We start from the raw sequence: 18,518 nt of genomic DNA, 5'->3' as shown, positions 1-18,518 counted from the left end.
CAAACAATACAAAGAATTCATACACATCAACACCAGGAAGACAAACAATCCAATTTAAAAATAGGCAAAGGACCTAAATGGACATTTCTCCAAAGAGGACATACAGATGGTCAATAGACACATTAAAAAAATGCTCAAAGTCAATAATCATCAGAGAGATGCAAATTAAAACCACAAGTTATCACTTCACAGATGCCAGAATGGCTACCATCAATAAATCAACAAACAGCCGTGCAGGCAAGGATGTGGAGAAAAGGGAATCCTAGTACACTGCTGGTGGAATGAAGATTGGTGCAGCCACTATAGAAAACAGGATGTAGGTTCCTCAAAAATTTTTAAATGGAGCTTCCATTTGACCCAGTGATCCCACTTCTGGGAATATATCTTAAGAAACCCCAAAAAACAATCAGAAAGAATATATGCACCCCTATGTTCATTGCAGTGTTATTTATAACTAGAGGCCTGGTGCACAAAAATTTGTGCACTGGGGGAAGGGGGTCCCTCAGCCCAGCCTGTGCCCTCTCACAGTCTGGGACCCCTCAGGGGATGACCACCTGCTGGCTGAGACCTGCTCCCCAAGGGATTGGGCCTAAGATGGCAATCAGACATCCCTCTGGCAGCCCGGCAGCCCTCGGGGGATGTCCACTTTTCAGCGGGGAGCAGACCTAAGCTGCAGTCAGACATCCTTAGCGCTGCTGAGGAGGCAGGAGAGGCTCCCACCACCACTGCTGTACTGGCAGCCATCAGCCTGGCTTGTGGCTGAGCAGAGCTCCCCCATGTGGGAGCGCACTGATCACACAGGGCAGCTCCTGCATTGAGCGTCTGCCCCCTGCTGGTCAGTGTGTGTCATAGTGACCAGTCATTCCCAGTTGTTCTGCTGTTAGGGTCAGTTTGCATATTACCCTTCTACTATATAGGATAGAGGCCTGGTGCACGGGTGGGGGCTGGCTGGTTTGCCCTGAAGGGTGTCCCGGATCAGGGTGGGGGTCCCGCTTGGGTGCCTGGCCAGCCTGGGTGAGGAACTGATGGCTGTTTTCAGGCTGGCCACACTCCCTTTAGGGTGGGGGTCCCCACTGGGATGCCTGGCCAGTCTGGATGAGCGGCTGAGGGTTTACAGGCTGGCCAAGCCCACCAGCGACTGAAGCTCCCAGCCTCTCCTTTTTTCTTTTTTCTTTTATTCTGGGATTTATTTACCTTCTATAATTGAAACTTTGTTGCCGCTCCAGTCTGAGGCCACAGCCTGCTGAAAGCAGGTATCTGGGGTTTGTTTAGCTTCTATAATTGCAACTTTGTTGCTTAGAGTTGAGCTCAGAGCCTGGCCACAGCAGGGAGGAAGCTTGGCTTCCTCCATCACTGGAGCAAACAAGCCTCCTGCTCACTTCAGCTGCGTGGCTGCCGGCCCCCATCTTGGTTGGCGGTTAATTTGCATATCTCGCTGAGTAGCCAATGGGAAGTGTAGCGGAGGTACGGTTGATTTCAATCTTTGTCTATTATTAGATTATTAGATATTAGATAGGATAGCCAAGATTTGAAAGTAGCCCAAGTGCCCATCAGTAGATGAGTGGATTAAAAAGCTGTGGCGCATTCACACATTGGAATACTGTGAAGCTGTAAAAAAGGATTTCTTACTCTTTGAGACAACATGGATGGACCTGGAGAATACTATGCTAAGTGAAATAAGCCAGTTAGAGAAAGACAAATATCACATGATCTCATTTATAAGTGGAATCTAAAGAACAAAATAAACCGATGAACAAAATAAGTCCAGAGGTATGGATGCATGGAACAGAATAACAGACCTGAGTGTGTGTGTGTGAGTGTGTGTGTGTGTGTGTGTGTGTATGCACACACACATACACTCGCGCGCATGTGGTGTGGGGGGCAGGAAGAGATTAACCAAAAATCATATATGCATATATAAGCATAGCCCATGGACACAGACAATAGCAAGGGGAAGGCCTGGGGAATTGAGGGGGGCAAAAAGGGAGAAAATGGGAGACATCTGTAATAATGTCAACAATAGAAATTTTTTTAAAAAGCAGTTTGTGGCAGGTAGTCATGTCCTAGCTAGAATCTTCCCTGACAGAATCTTCACCGTAATTGGGCCTATTGACTTTTTACATCACCATAACACACCTTTGGAATGTAGGGTAACTTCCCTTTATCGGGACCACACCCCACCCAACCACAAATCCTCTCATTGTTGTTGTTTTCATGTTAATTATGCAAGAGAAGTATGTGTCTATCATTTTACTTTTTATCTAATCCCAGAAGTTGCTTTCTTCCTCCCCACCCTCCATCCTCTCCACTTTGCTTTCTCCCGCCTCCCTAATCTATCACCAATGGATTTCATGTAACCCACTTATGACTCCTCTTTGGGTTGTAATATATAAAACAAGGTGCAAAACTGCCATTCTCTGGAGTATTTTCCCAATCCATTGAGATTTTGCTTCCTCGCAATTTTTATCAGTTTGGCTCAAAAAAACTCACAAAAAATTCTTTATAGGTTTGAATGTTTCTTACATTGACATTTACTTGGCGTCGTGTGGCAGGATTCCGAAGAAGCCCACCCAGGACCATCCCATGGACCCAGACAAAGTGCTAGTATCCAGCAAGGGGTCTATTGTGCCCCCCACAAGCTCATCATTTTGCATTGAGTGGTCTTGGGTGAGTTTCACTTGGAATTCCAGGCCTCCCTATTTTAAGGTAAGAGGACTTAATTTTATTCCAGCTGCATTTTTACTATTTTTCAAATTTACCTTTATTGTTGAAAATATTACAGATGTCCCTTCCTCTCCCTCCCTGCCGCCATTCACCCCTTCCACCCAACTCCCACTCCCCACCTCCACCCCCACCCCCACCCCAACTTCCCTCTGAGATTCCTCAGTTTGTTCCATGCTTCCATGTCTCTGGACCTATTTTGTTTGTCAGTTTATTTTGTTCATTAGATTCCACATATTAGTGAGGTCATGTGATATTTGTCTTTCTCTAACTGGCTTATTTTGCTTAGCATAATACTCTCCAACTCCATCCATGCTGTCTCAGAGTAAGAGATCCTTCTTTTTTACAGCTGCATAGTATTCCATTGTGTGGATACACCACAGCTTTTTTATCCACTCATCTACTGATGGGCTCTTAGGCTGTTTCCAGATCTTAGCTATTATAAATAATGCTGCTATGAACACAGGGGTGCATACATTCTTTCTGATTGGTGTTTCCAGCTTCTTAGTGGCTGCACCAGTCTGCATTCCCACCAGCAGTGTACGAGGGTTCCCTTTTCTCCACATCCTCGTTAGTACTTGTTTGTTGACTTATATTTTTTTTCTTTATTAATTAAGGTATTACAAATGTGTCCCTATCCCTCCATTGTCCCTCCATCCCCTCAGTCCTGCCCTCACCCTCACCCCCTGTTGTCTGTGTCCATCGCTTAGACTTTTTAATAGTAGCCATTCTGGTAGGTATGAGGTGATACCTCACTGCAGTTTTAATTTGTCTCTCTCTGATGATTATTGACTTTGAGCATTTTTTCATATGTCTCTTGGTCATTTGTATGTCCTCTTTGGAGAAGTGTCCATATAGGTCCTCTGACCGTTTTTTAATTGGATTGTTTATCTTTTGTTAAGTTGTATGAGTTATTTATACATTTTGGAAATTAACTTCTTATCAGATGTATCACTGGCAAATATTTTCTCCCATGCAATGGGATCCCTTTTCATTTTGTTGATGGTTTCTTTTACTGTGAAGAAGCTTTTTAGTTTGATGTAGTCCTATTTATTTTCTCCTTTGTTTCCCTTGCCCTTGGAGATGTACTGGTAAACATACTGCTACAAGAGATGTCTGGGATTTGCTGCCTATGGTTTCTTCTAAAATTTTTATGGTTTCAGGACTTACATTAAAGTCTTTTATCCATTTTGAGTTTATTCTTGTGTATGGTGTTTCTTTGTTTTTTGTTTTTGTTTTTGTTTGCATGTACCTGTCCAATTTTCCTAACACCATTTATTAAAGAGACTGTCTTTACTCTATTGTATGCTCTTGCCTCCTTTGTCAAATATTGAGCATATGGCCATTATACTCGATGGCTTGGGTCAGTTTCTGGGGTCTCTGTTCCATTCCATTGGTCTATATGCCTGTTCTTATGCCAATACCAGGCTGTTTCGATTACAATGGCTTTGTAGCACAATTTTATATTCCGTATTTTGATCCCTCTTACTTTGTTCTTCTTTCTCAAGATTATGGCAGCTTTTGGTTCCATATAAATTTTTGAAGTATTTGTTGTAGATTTGTGAAATATGCCATTGGTATGTTCATAAGGATTGTGTTGAACCTATAGATTGCTATAGATTTGGGTAGTTTGGACATTTTAATGATGTTAATTTTTCCAACCCATGAACACAGTATATTCTTCCGTTTGTATCTTCCTGTATTTATTTTTTCAAGGTCCTGTAGTTTTCCAAGTATAGGTCTTTTACCTCCTTGATTAAGTTTATTCCGAGGTATCTAATTATTATTACTAGTAGCCCATTGCGCAATATCGCACAAGCGCAGTAGGCGGCGCACAAGCGCAGTAGGCGGCCGCTGCTTCCATGGTAGCCAGCGGGAACCGGAGGCCGGCCTGCCATCTCCTCTCTGGGCCTGCGCTCTGCCATGGAGGCTGTGGGCCGGCCCCCTGTCCCTGTTCCTGTCTGCTCCAGGTCCGGGGGTTGGCGGCTCGCCAGCCCCCTGTCTCTGTCTCATCACCACTTCAGGCCTCACCTGCACGCGAAACCTCTTCCTGTCTGGTCCTGACCCTTTACAGCGGCGGCGGCATCTGGGCCTAATTTGCATATATATATATATATATATATATATATATATATATATATATATGTATATATATATATATATATGTATATATATATTTGCAATGGTAAATAGCATTATTTTTTAGCTTCTCTTTCTGAGGGATAATTATTGGTGTATAAAAATGCCATCAGTTTCTGGGTGTTAATTTTGTATGCTGCTACTTTGCAGAATTCATTTATTAAATCTAGTCGTTTTTTTGGTGGAGTCCATAGAGTTTTCTAAAATCCTCGCGATGGAACTAAGGTTAAGGGTTGACAGAACCTAGGCTAATGCCAGACTGGAGGAAGAAATGGGTAGCTGGTTTTTAACTTTGGCTTTTCAATTGGAATTGCTTTCTGAGTCTGAAGTGCAGACTCTACAAATCTCAAAACAAAACTGAAATTAACAAGGGAAGTTGTGCCTTCAAGGCCAGCAACTCCCTAAAACCAGCCCTCATTAATACTTCTGGAGAGGTAGGAAGCCTTTATTTGCAAGTACTTTACAGAAATGGGGAGATTTAACTAGATATCATATCTACTTAAAAAGGGTAGGGAACCTTTTTTCTGTCAAGGGCCATTTGGATATTTACAACATCATTCACGGGCCATACACAATTATCAAGCTAAAAATGAGCTGCTGGCCCTAGCTGGTTTGGCTCAGTGGATAGAGCGTCGACATGTGGACTGTGGGATCCCGGGTTCGATTCTGGTCAGGAGCTCATGCCCAGGTTGCGGGCTCAATCCTCAGTGGGAGGCATGCAAAAGGCAACCGATTGATGACTCTCTTTCATCATTAATGTTTCTGTCTCTCTCTCCCTCTCCTTTCCTCTCTGAAATAAAAAAAAATATATTTTTTTAAAAAATGAGCTGCTATATTTGGTCAAACATTTAATTAACTCACCCCTAATGACTTGGCAGGGCTAGACCAAATGATTTCACAGGTCTGATACGGCCTTTGGGCTAGACATTCCCCACCCCCGAGTTAAAATGACTAAAATGCAGTTTTCTTTAGACGCCTAAATTAATTTTGTCACATGCAAATTTAGAAAAATGCTGGCTCTAAAATTAAACTGAATGGTTCTGGCCAGTTTCTCAGTGGTTACAGCTTTGGCCCGTGGACAAAGGGTCGCGGGTTTGAATCCTGATCAAGGGGCAAATATTTCAGTTGCAAGTTCAATCCCCAGCCCTGGTCGGGCCCATTTGGGAGGTAACCAGTCAATGTGTCTCTCTCACATCCATGTTTCTCTCTCTCTTCCCTCTCCCTCACTCCTCCCTCCCTTCAAATCTCTCTCTAAAGATCAATGGAAAAAATACCCTCAAGTGAGGATTAAAATAATAATAATAATAATTAAATGGAATGAATGGGAAACATATCTTGATTGGGAAATTAGAAACTTCTAGGAGGAGCATGGATAAATTCTTTTTTAAGAAAAAGGAAGAAAATAAATTAATAAGAAATTTTAGAAACTGTCTCTGAACTAAAAAAGGCTTCTGAAGCCAATACCCCATTCCTCCCCTTCTACAGCGCCTCCACTATACTTGCTCTCTGAGCTCCCTTGTCCTGACTTGCACTCCTTCTCCCTTTTTCCTTCCCCTTCTCTCTATATCTCCTCCACTACCACTCCCTATAGACCTAAGGCAGTGGTTCTCAACCTTCTGGCCCTTTAAATACAGTTCCTCATGTTGTGACCCAACCATAAAATTATTTTCATTGCTACTTCAAAAATGTAATGTTGCTACAGTTATGAATCATAATGTAAATATCTGATATGCAGGATGGTCTTAGGCGACCCCTGTGAAAAGGTCGTTCGACTGCCAAAGGGGTTGCAACCCACAAGTTGACAACCACTGAGCCCTAAGGGAACAAAAATAGGAATTCAGACAAGGATAGCCCAAGGATCCTAGCAGCTCCCTTTGAAGAATAGCTGGTCTTGGGCAGAGAGATACCAGAAATTGTTCCCCTATTTTCTATGGGATCCTGATGGGTTCGCAAAGAAACCTGATTAAACTGTTAGAACATGTAACCCTGGCCATTCTCACCTATACTAGTTGATACACCTACGGGCTTCTGGGAGCAAAAGCCACACAATGACTAAGTAAGGTTCACAGGAAAGCTCCTGCAGAGGCCTGTCCACCTTGAAGACCATCGGAAACTGACAGGGGATTTAGAAAAACACAAAAACAGAAGCAATCAGAGGGCTCCTCTGAGGACTAAGACCAGGTATTTCCCCTTCTCTTTACTAATAGTTTAGGAGAAATTAAAATTACTTTTAAAAAGCCCTTGAAATACTGGAGCTACTTTACCGGTTCCTGACCACACCTAACTAAGCCGGAGGAAAGCTTCTGTGGACTTTATAGGGAGATCTAATCATACCAACTGAGAAAATAATGATTTCAAAGCAAACCTCCCTCCACAAGAGGAACTGAGCGTTCATTACAGGATGTTCCAATGCAACTTCAGGCCTTTTCCAATCACCAATATCCTTTATGCACAAACTGGAATTAAGACCAGTACAGAAGATTACTTTTAAAAAGTGGCTTACAATTCCATGCACAAGCCCCTGTAGTTCTCCTATCCTTCTAGTAAAGAAACCAAATGGAAAAAGGTGGAGAAGCGTATGAGCTCTCAGAGCTATAAATAAGACAGTTATTCCCAGATATCCTGTGGCTCCAAATCCACATACCTTATTATCAGTCATTTCTGGAGACTGCCAGTAGTTTTTAGTAACAGATTTATGTAGTGCCTTTTTCAGTATTCCAGTAGAAAAAGACAGTTAATACCTCTTTGCTTTCACCTGGGAAGACTACAAGTTTACTTGAATAGTAATGCCCCAGGGATGTACAAAGAGTGCTACTGGGGATGAAAGGGGCCACCTGCTAACCTGACAAGCTCATGGCAGTCTTGCAAACTCAGAGACCTAAAGTAGCCACAAAGGATGGTCTGAAATTAAACTTTAACTAAAAGAAGTTATGGTGGGAGTTACATCCTAGGCTGGTATCTACACTGACAAGGTCAACCGTTACCTTAACTGAGCCTATCTGTCTTTTTGCACCTATAATAACATTAGAGACCCGATGCATGAATTTGTGCACGGGGGGGAGGGGGGTTCCTTGGGGTGGCCTGGGTGATCGACCCAGCTTGTGCTCCAAGCCTCTCAGCCCCACCTGGTACCCCGCCATGGCCTGGCACTGCCCCCTCACCTGCTCCACCAACCCGCCTGCTGGGCCATCTACAACAACAGCCTTGACCTGGTGCCACCCGTTCACCTTTTCCACCATCCCACCGTCGTCCCCCACTCGTTGGGTCCCATCGGGGCTGGCAGCTCCTCCACTGCCACCCACTACCAGCGCTGTGTAGTCGATGCCCGCCATGTTCCACACCGCCCCTGGTGGTCAGTGCACGTCATAGCGAGCAGTCAAATGGCAGCCCAAGGGGACAATTTGCATATTAGGCTTTTATAATATAGGATACCCTTGAAATGTCTGGGTAACTTGTAATTTCCCTTTTTTGGGTGCCAGGACAAATAACACAAATCATCATGTTAATTGTTCCTGCACCAACCTAAGTATGTGTCTATCATTTTGCTTTTTATCTAATTCCAAGGGTTCCCCCCTACCCCCCACTTTGCTTTCTCCCACCCCTCTAATCTATCACCAATGGATTTCATGTAACCCACCTATGTCCCTTCCTTTGATTGCAATGTATAAGTATAGATGTAACCTGCCATTCTCTGGAGCAATATCTCAGTTTGTCGAGGTTCTGCTTCCTGGCAATGGTCAACAGATTGGCTCAAATAAACTCACAAAAATTCTTTACAGGTTTGAATGGGTTTTTGGTTTTTTTTTTACATTTACACTACCTATTGTCTTAGATACTAAAATCTAATTTAAATGATGTTAAATTTCCTAGAGCATCCATTCTCATCCAATGTGTGGATGATTTAGTTTTATGCTCTAGAAAATTACTAGACTCCCCAAAGGACACAATTTACTTACTACAACAGCTAGCTATAAAGGGACATGGCTTTGAGTCAGTCTATCTCAGGCAAAATACTTCAGTTATCTAATATCCAAAAATGGGCTGCTAATTAACCTTGAGGAACTGTATCTTGTCCTCTTCTGAAAACAAGAAAGTAGCTTAGAGGATTCCTGGGTTTGACTAAGTATTGTCATAATTGGGTCCCAAATTTTTCATGAATGGCCCTGCCTCTGTATATCTTATTAAAATCAAATTGACCTGATCTAATTCAGTGGCACCTAGAAAATAAACAAGCTATATAATCTCTAAAGAATTATCTAAAACTTCCACTCTGGACACCTTAATTATAAACTTCTAACTTTTTATACGTAGTAATTTCTTTCATTACTACGTATAAAAACTATAGCGATCATAGACCTACAGGCTATAATAGCAACTAGACTCAGTAGCCAAAGGGCTCCCTCCCTGCATGACAGCCATTTATGCTGTAGACATATTATGCAAACAAACAAACGCAAAAGACAGTCATGGGCTCTCCTTTATGTTCCCCATTATGTTAAATCTCCACTGAATTCTCATCACATTTTACATTTCTGTCAGCCAACTGGCTCTGCCTTCTGCACCTAATCTCATTTAAACTTCATGTAACAGTCTTAACCCAGCAACTTTGCTACTTTCTTTGCAGGATAAAGACATCCACAATGGCATTTTGCTTACCAACCACCTTCTTATTCCTAGCAATGGTTTATAGGAAACTCCTTAATAATGCTGACTTAATTTGGTTTACAGATGGAAAAGATAAGCAGGAATGTTACCAGGCTGGATATGCAATAACTTCTATGGTGGACATCATTAAAGGTTGTTATTTACCTGAATAAAATGTCCAACAAGCCTAATTATTCTAACTCAGGCTTATCCAGCGGCCAAAGATCAAATAGCCAATGTTTACAGTGACAGTAGCTATGGAAAACAGGTTGCAAAATTGTTAGAGGCCATACAGAAATTAAAATAGTTGGCAATTATCAAAATTTCAGTACTTCTAAAGCTTCCTCCATGAAAGCAAAAGGAAATTATTTAGCTGATGCTGCAGCTAGATCTGTTTTACCATTACAAAGGGAAATGGGCGGAGGTTCCATATAGCCCAGCTTTTCTGGCTCTCAGAGGCAACCCTAAGCTTGTACTGTCTGTAAACTAGAAACACGTACCCAGGTGATGGAAAGAAACATTCCAATAATGGGTGAGTGGATTTGCCTGTCCGTTGCCAACATTTGGGTGGCAGCCTAATTGTTGAGGTAAAAAAACAAACAGAAACAACCTTAGCCATATCTGAGCAAATCCATTTAATTTATTTCAACTATTTCTTCCTAAATTAGTAAGTTTGATAAAAGTGATTGAATATCTGGGTATTTTGAAATGACATGGAAAGCTGAGACGCTGACGGTTAGGGCAGTCTTAAGTTGGCCTGCTCCGGTTTGATCGAAGAAAGGCTGTGAGTGGAATTGGTGCTGTTGGTGAATGTCCTGTGCTTTATTGGAGGTGTGCTTCTTGAAAGTGAGTGTAACTGCCAACAGAGGAACCATTTCTAAAGGTTATGCAATATGTTCATAAAAGTCAATCTAGGAAACACTGACTGCTTACTTTGCGGTTATCATTGGAAACTGAGGTTTCTAATAGTTAAAAACTCAAGTAAGTTGGAAAGAAATTACCAGTATATCCTATATGACAAAAGCCTAATATGCAAATTGTCCCCTCCATCAGGAGTTCAACAGGAGTTCGACTGTTCCCTATGATGTGCGCTGATCACCAGGGGGCGGTGCGGAACATGGCGTGCATCCAGGACACATGCTGCAGCCTCTGGCCAGCTACCTGGGGGCGGGGATGATGGGGATGGAGGTGTGGTGAAAATACAGAGTGTCCGCTGAGCTCACTCTCACTCCCCCTGTTACCCTCCCCCGGGACGCGAGGGCTCACACACCGGGGAAGCCCCCCACCCTCAACCCCCCCACGCTCAGGTGCCAGGCGCCCACCAGAAGCCCACCCTGTACCCGCACATGGCCTCTTCTGGGTGAGCCTGGCCGCAGCCGCCAAGAGTACAGGGTCTGATTGGGCTCTCCGTGGGTTTTCACAGGAGCCGGTTTGTGAGGCTGGCTGGCTGGGTGAGAGCGTGCTGCCCACCCAGCTTCCGTGTGGCACCGCTGGGCAGCCCAGAGGCCCACGCTGAGCCCCGGCCTGCGAGGACCAGTCACGCTCACCGCAACTCTGCGTGGGGACTCGGGTGCCGTCACTCAGGTGGCGGGGGGTGTGTGAGGGTCTGGGTGCCCAGGTACTGCCCAGGGCCCAGAGGTCAGCTGGGACCTGCCCTTCCACGCCAGACGCTCACACTTCGATAGAGCCAGGCCTAGGGACCACACCCATGGACGAATTTCGTGTGCCAGGCCTCTAGTAATTTTAATAAAGAAGATATAAAGTATAGAAATGCATTTTTAAGGGAAAAGGAAGAAAGTGAGTTATCCTTGGATTACATGTATAAGATTTATGTGATATGAGTGGTGCATTTTCTGCTTCCAAATGGCATAAATATTTTAGGCATAATATTTTATTAGCCTAAAAAGATTAAAATACTTATATAAATTAAGCAGCATTCTGTGGGCTGAACAAAGTACTTAATATTAAAACCAGTTTAAATTTAATGAATGTCTTTTAAAGTTATTACCACAAAACATGTGTTTGTTTTACTCAGGTTTTCAAAAAAGGCTTATGTTATGGTCTTTTGGTGAAGTTTGACAGCCTTTCAAATTTAAATTTTAAGAGACTTTTTTAACCAAGAGATGACTTTGGGGTATTCCAATGGGGCCTGGAATACCTCAAGGATTTATTCTCTCTCCTTATAAAAGAAAAGTTTTCAAACTAATTAGGCATACTTAATATGCTTGAAGTTACATGGGAAGTTTTGCCAAATAATAACTATGCTCTATATGTATACATATATTTTTTATTACAACAGATGTTCTAGAAATTTCAGCCTGCCCTAGGGAGGAACTTGCAAAAATTCAGAAGCAAATTCAAACAGGGAGCTCTCAGGGGTAGCAAGAGTCAGGCAAGCCAAGAGTAATGGTTCCTTGTGGGGGCATCCCACAGTAGTACTCTGGGTGTTTGGGGTCCACACATTGGGAGTTTATGAATTGCTTCCAATGTTCAAGGCACACTTCTGATAAGCCAGGTATAGCGTTTTTAAAGTCTTGCATATTATTTCTTCTTTACTTATTGAAATTGTGTATTGAATCTAAACAATATGGACTTTATATTGTTCTTCTTGTTTTTTGTTAATTCTCACCTGAGAATATTTTTCCATTAATTTTTAGAGAGAGTAGAAGGAAGGGGAAGAGACAAAACAGAGAAACATCCATGTGAGAGAGAGACATCAATTGGTTGCCTCCGGCATGTGAGCTTGCAACCAAAGTACATGGTCTTGACCGAAATAGAACCCAGGACCCTTCCGTCTGCAGCCAATGGTCTATCCACTGAGCCAAACCAGTGAGGGCTTTCTAATGTTCTTTTATGTCATTTTACAGTGATTATTATTTACCAAGAGATTACTGTCTTGGAATGTTATATCTTACAGAAAAGCAAAGTTGTTTTTTTAATCAACCGTAATATCTAAGCACTGTGTGATCAAGTTCACCTCTTTGGTAAGCCTGTTTCCACATCTGCGAAAGTGAGGGTTGCTCTAGATTTCCCAACATCATTTGGCTTGGTGTGTTTGCAGACACCAGTCTTTTAGAAATCTTTATAAGAATAGCAGGTTAGCCCTACATGGTTTGGCTCAGTGGATAGAGCGTCGGCCTGCAGACTGAAGGGTCCCGGGTTCGATTCCAGTCGGGGGAATGCAGGGGGCAGCCGATCAATGATTCTCTCTCATCATTGATGTTTCTGTCTCTCTCTCCCTCTCCATTCCTCTCTGAAATCAATAAAAATATATATTTTAAAAAAAGAATAGCAGGTTAAAAGGCCCTGTTGGTCTTTGGCATCACAAGAATCAAGAATTCCTTAGATGGAGCAGAACTCTCAAAGTTTCTACCCTACTCCTTGTTCTTGCCAGTAGTTTAGAATTTACTCTTCCTTGGGTGCTGCCAAGGTGATCTTTCTTTTTTTACCTTTTAAAAGAAATATGCTTGCCTTTCCTCTGGCTGTAGGAGTAACATATGCTCATAAGTAGGAAAACTGGAAAATACAAAAACGTAGACAAATGAAGGAAATCATTCATAATCCCACCTGGGATTAATAATCCCAGAGATATTTGGGGATATGTCTTCCAGACATTTTTCTACATGTAGCTTTTTTCCCATAGTTGAGACCACATTGTATAAGTAGTTTGGCATTTTGGTGGGTCTGTTCTTTTCACTTATTACACCTAACACGTATTTTCCAATGTCGCTGAAATATTATTCCGAAAGACAGGGTTAGTGGTGCTGCGTACTAGTTTGCCATTTCCCGATGATTGGGTTTTGAAGCTGTTTCTCTAGTTTGCTATTATCAGTAAAACTGCAGGGCACGGAACCTTTTTCTCTTCGAAACCTCAGGACCTTTTCTAAGATCCACTCCATCGCACAGAATCAGGCGGGCAGCGGGCAGCTCCGCGAGTAATTCCTCTCGCTTCAGGAACAGCTTTCTGCCTACAGCCGGCGATTCTGGAGTCCTTGGAGAGGTTTAATTTCTTAACATTTGGGAAGACACTGTATCTGCTTACACGTACTGGTTTAGAGCCGGGTAATCGTTTTAACCTCCTTCCGCGGGGCTCTCAAACGACAGCGCTCTGAACGCAGGGCTGGACATCCTGAAAGGCAACTTCTAGGCCGGATTCCCGCCCCTTACGGCGCCGGGTGCCCTTACCTGGGCAATGCCAACTCCTCCTCGGCGCGGCTGAGGCCGCTCGCGACCGACGGCAGCGCCAGGACCCCGTCCAAGTCGAACACGACCGCATGCAGCGCCATGGCGGCCCGAGCCTCAGCCTCCCCTGGGACACGGCGCTGCAGAAAGTGTGGACGCCTCTGGGCTGCAGACCGCGGGTTACTCCCAGTTCCAGTCCCCCCTGGTCCTCTGCCCCAGTCCCGCCCAGCGCCTCCGCCCGCCCCGCCCCTGCCCTGGGATTGGCCAGGCCCTCTAATTCTTGCCCCGCCCCCTACCCCAGCCCCGCCCAGGCGCTCACCTGTGCCCTGGGATTGGTCAGCCCCTCGCCTCGCCGCCAGATGGCTCCGGGCTCGCTCGCTGACCGGGAGGTGTCTTTACCCTGGAAGAACCCCATTAGCTCAAGGTGGTCAGAGCCCCCTGAGTCCCAGGAAGCCTGAGAAGGCAGCTGCCGATCAGGAGTGCTCTCCCAAGGGAAGCATGGCGTTCTCAACAAACAGAAGGTGACTGCCGCCCTGCCCTCTCTCCCCCAGAACGTGGGCCTGACCCTGCGGAAGCTGATTGGGAGCGTGGACAGTATCCTGCCTTCCTTGCCGGCGTCGTCACGGACGGAGGTGAGTGTCCTTGTCTCGGACAGTGCCTCCGGCTCCCCTTCGCCTCCCCCTGCCCCAGCTGTGGTTCACACCGGGGGGCGCACAAGGCCACCGGGGCAGCCTCACTTCTGCCTGCCGAGCCTGCAGCCGGGCCGTGCACAGCGTGTCTGAGCCTGTTCCACGGGGGCGCTGAGTGGGCACCGGGGCCCTGGCCGGCTTCCTAGGGCCGGTTTCCCAGTTTAGGTCTCAGGTAGCTGCAGTGACATCTTAAAGTGTGAGGACACGAAGGAGGACACACCTTCCCTTCTGCCCCTCCTGCGGTCCTTGATCTAGTCCCCTCCCTACTAGAGGGAAGGTGAGTGTGTTATGGAAACAGCAGTGAAGGGTGCTTTTGTTGGCCATTGAATCTAATTTTCTCTATTTAAGTGAGAAACAGTCGCCGAAAACTGACATAGGAGGCTTGGTGCTCTGCATGGAGATGGGGCCTGTGTGGGCAGAATATTGGCTCCTCAAATCGCTCCCTGTCCTAGTCCCAGAACCCGGGACTCGGTTACCCTCCATGGCAAAGGGGACTTTGCAGATGGGATAAGTTAAGGATCCTGAGGTGGGAAGATTGCACTGATTACAACCTAGTCACAGGGTCCGTTTATGAGGGAGGCGGGCGCAGAGTTCTTGTGAGAGTCAGGGAAGGAGGGGTGACGACAGAAGCAGAGGTGAAGTGATTTCAAATTTGCCTGGAAGGAGGCACAGGCCAAGCAGGACAGGCAGGGGCAGCGTCTCCCCGGAGCCTGCAGGAGCGCGGCCCGCGGCCCGGCCACCTGGGCTCCAGCCCCACAGGACCTGGCCAGACTCCTGCCCTCCGGAACGGTGGAGGATAGTCTAGTCTGTGTGGCTTGAAGCCACCAGGTTGCGGGACTCCATCACCGCAGCCATAGGAAGCGCAGTCAGTGCGCTGACATTTGTCTGCTGGGAAACCAGATGTAGACCCTGAGGAAGCCCACGCCCCTGCCGGGCTGTGGGTTGATGTGGCATCTCCCTGTGGACAGTGACGTGGCACAGGTGACCACCGGAGCCCCCAGTCTGTGCTGCTCAAGACAGCACTGTGGGGGAGGGGGATTCCCAGCCTCCCTCTGGGTGGCAGCAGCAGCCCACAGAGGAGCAGGCCCGGCTGTGCGGTCTGACATGAGAGCGCCTTGCCCTGAGCACGATGACCCAGCCACTCATCTCACCCGATAAACACTTGAGTGCTGAGCTTGTGCTCAGAACTGTGCTAAGCTTCGGTCTGTAAACAAACGCTTCAGCTCCATCCACAGGCCCAGGGCTCTGGATTTGATGACAGGCAGCTCACAAATGGATGAAAGCACTTGACCTCAACCATCCAATTGAACGTTGGGCCAGCACAAGAGGATGCTGTGATAAGAGGAGGGCCTGTGGGGTTGGATCAGACGGGGCTGGCATGGCGTGGGCTGGGGTCTAGGGTGTCTACAATGTCAGTCCTTGGTGACTGGGCTCCGGCCGTACAGGGCCTTGCTCGGCCCCGGCCTGGGTGTGACTTGTCCCCCAGAGAACTTCTGACTGCTTCCGCCTACACCCAGGTGTACACGTGCGTGGCTTAGGCTCCCAGCCTCTCCTGTGCACCCCTCCCACAGATTGAAGGGACCCAGAAACTGCTCAACAAGGACCTGGCGGAGCTCATCAATAAGATGCGACTGGCCCAGCAAAACGCCGTGACCTCCCTGAGCGAGGAGTGCAAGCGGCAGATGCTCACGGCCTCCCACACCCTGGCTGTGGACGCCAAGAACCTGCTCGATGCCGTGGACCAGGCCAAGATTCTGGCCCACCTGGCCCACCCGCCTGCAGAGTGACAGAGGGTGGGCCATCCGCCTGCGTCTTCGCCCCGCCTGTCGTGTCCCTCCCTTGACCCCGGCCCTGCCCTGCCTTCGGTGGGTCTTCTCAGGGGGAAGGCCGAGAGGAGTCCTTCCCTTGCCACTTTGCACGACCCCCTCTCCCCACCCGACACCCAGACTGTGCTGCTCAGGCTGCAGCTGGACAGAGGGGACTCAGGGCTGTAGAATCCAGGGGGTGACCACCAGGGCTCAGAGGGAGCACAGCTGCCACTGGCCACTCCCTTCTCCTACCTGCCTGGCCTGCTGGGGGTCCCGCTGATGCCCCTAGTGGCCAGGATGGCTTTATGCATGGACATAGCAGGCCCTGTGGGAACCAAGCTATTCCTTCTTCCTCTTCTGCCCACGGAAGTCCCCCGATGCAGAGGGGCCCTAGAGGGTCTTTCTTTGGCGGAGTGGATGGTCGGTGAGATGAGGGATGGACCTGGCTTTCTTGTACAGTGTATATTGGAATTTATTTAATGTGAGCCTGATCTGGACAGACAGCCATGCACCCCTGGAGGGGGGCCTGGGACACAGCCCAGCACCAAGCTAGTGGGAGGCTGGGCACCGGACGCTGTGTGGCCAGCATGCCAAGCGTCAAGGAGAAGGGGAGTGGAGGCCAAACAGGACTTGGACCACAATCCACTCTCTTCCTCACGCTCACTTTTCTCTTTCTTTCCTTATTTTGCCTCCTCCTCCTTCCTTCCTCTTTTCTTATTCCTCCCTCTTTCCTCTTCCTCACCAGCTTCCTCCCTCCTCCTCCCTTGTGTTTGTGCAGAACACCCTTTGCGTTCTTTCTATTTGCCTTGTGGATGAATTAAATTGTACTATTTGCTTTGTGGTTTGATTGCTTTGTTGGTTTGACCTGCTCTCAGTGGGGAAACACAGACCTCAAACCACAGCCCTCCCTCGAAGACAGGGATTGTGCTCAGTTGGGCAGAGATCAAGGGCTGATGCCTGGGCTCAACCAAGGGGTGCCCGGTGACACCCAGGCAGGGGGGTCAGACATGAGCCCCAGCCCCTGTGCCCCTGCACCTGACCAAAGGGACATTTCCCAGGGGGGACCCAGGGCAGCCCCCACACAGGCACGTGAGGAATGGCACTCTCACAGCGGGCGTCCCCACAACCAGGGCTCTGGGGGAGGTTCTGGGGGTCCTGGGGATGCTGACACGGGGTCCCACAGCTCGATGAACAGCGCCTTCCATTTTATTTGATTGCTTTATTCACATGCAAGATGGATGGGAGACAGACTAACGTAAGGGAACATCACGGCACCAGGAGATGCAGGCTGGGCGAGCCAGGAGGGAGGGGAGGTGGGGCTGTGTGCATTGAAGCGGGGAGGGGGGGTGAGGGGGGGGTCAGAAATCAGAATGGGCCACTGAGTGGGGTCTTGGGTGAGAACTGAGAGGCAGAGGCTGGGCCTGAGGTGTCTTGGGTTTCCCCGTGGTCTGTAGGGGGAGGCGAAGGGGGACTTTGGAAGGAGAGGACCCCAAAGGCCGAAGGCAGGGGTGGGGGTGGGGCCAGGCAAAGAGGAACAGAACACATGTGCCCCCCGTGTGCCTCCCCTCTTCCCAATGATGCCTCCTGACGCTCAGTTCCTGACAGTCAGTGTCTGCCCAGCTCTCTGCCTGGGGTCCCCACACCGACCCAGGAACCCAGTGCCCAAGTCTTTTGGCTGCTGGGGAAGTGGGTCTGGATGGGGCAGGGCTGGGGCCTGACCACCGCAGCCAGGGCCATGGACTGCTGGATTCCAAGTTCAAGAACAGACAGCACAGGGCAGCTCAGAGCCAGTCAGACACGCTGTGGGGCTTTGGGAGGGACGGGGAGGGCATGCTGGGCAGGGAAGGGGTCCTGGTCCTGCGTGTTTGCATTTACACAGCAGTCTCGGGTTCGGAGTAACCCACTCACTCCCCTCAGCCCCTTCTCAGTGCCTACCAACCACCGCTTGCCCTGTGGAGGGAGGGAGGGAGGGAGGGAGCAAGCTGTAGGCTTGTTGTGGCTTGAATGGCTCGAGATGGCCTTGTGGTTTGAAAGGCAGACGGTGCCCCCGGAGACAGGGACTCTCAACCTCCTGGGGCAGCTGGTTCTGAGCCGGTTTGGGGGGATGGGGTGGAGGGGAAGGCTAAAGGCGAGGGCATGTCTCAGGGCTCCCCGGAGCTGCGTGGGCTGGCCCAGTACTGGCATCCAACCATGCACCCTCCTTCCTCTGCCGAGGGTCGCCCTGCATTTCCACTCCCCTGCCCTGCCTCCCCTCCTCCCCTTCCGGAAAGCCTTCGCCGCTCTATTGTCAGGTCTGCGGTCTCAGACTCTGAACCCCTTTCTCTACCCAGTTCAG

General features: G+C 47.7%; 2 protein-coding genes across 2 annotated transcripts in view; one reads left to right on the top strand and one right to left on the bottom strand.

Annotated features, from left to right (window-relative positions):
- LOC308519963 (bifunctional epoxide hydrolase 2-like) overlaps positions 1 to 13,892 on the bottom strand; it is a 74,122-nt gene extending 60,230 nt beyond the window's left edge. Inside the window, exon 1 of the mRNA XM_081092338.1 lies at positions 13,690 to 13,892. Within this exon, the coding sequence (XP_080948464.1) occupies positions 13,690 to 13,790 (101 nt within the window). The 5' untranslated portion in view covers positions 13,791 to 13,892. The remainder of the gene's footprint in view (positions 1 to 13,689) is intronic.
- LOC308520211 (protein-tyrosine kinase 2-beta-like) lies at positions 13,789 to 17,030 on the top strand (the record flags this gene model as incomplete). The annotated part of the gene is made up of 3 exons (XM_081092738.1): positions 13,789 to 13,861; positions 14,179 to 14,318; positions 15,947 to 17,030. The coding sequence occupies 3 exons, from the start codon at positions 13,789 to 13,791 to the stop codon at positions 16,160 to 16,162; spliced, it is 429 nt and encodes a 142-aa protein (XP_080948864.1). The 3' UTR covers positions 16,163 to 17,030.
- Positions 17,031 to 18,518: the final 1,488 nt, after the last annotated feature.

This window comes from Myotis nattereri, assembly GCF_964212035.1.
Source record: "Myotis nattereri genome assembly, chromosome: 5".
NCBI lineage: Eukaryota > Metazoa > Chordata > Mammalia > Chiroptera > Vespertilionidae > Myotis > Myotis nattereri.
Note: the sequence above shows the minus strand (reverse complement) of the source record. Positions and strands in the feature narration are given on the sequence as shown.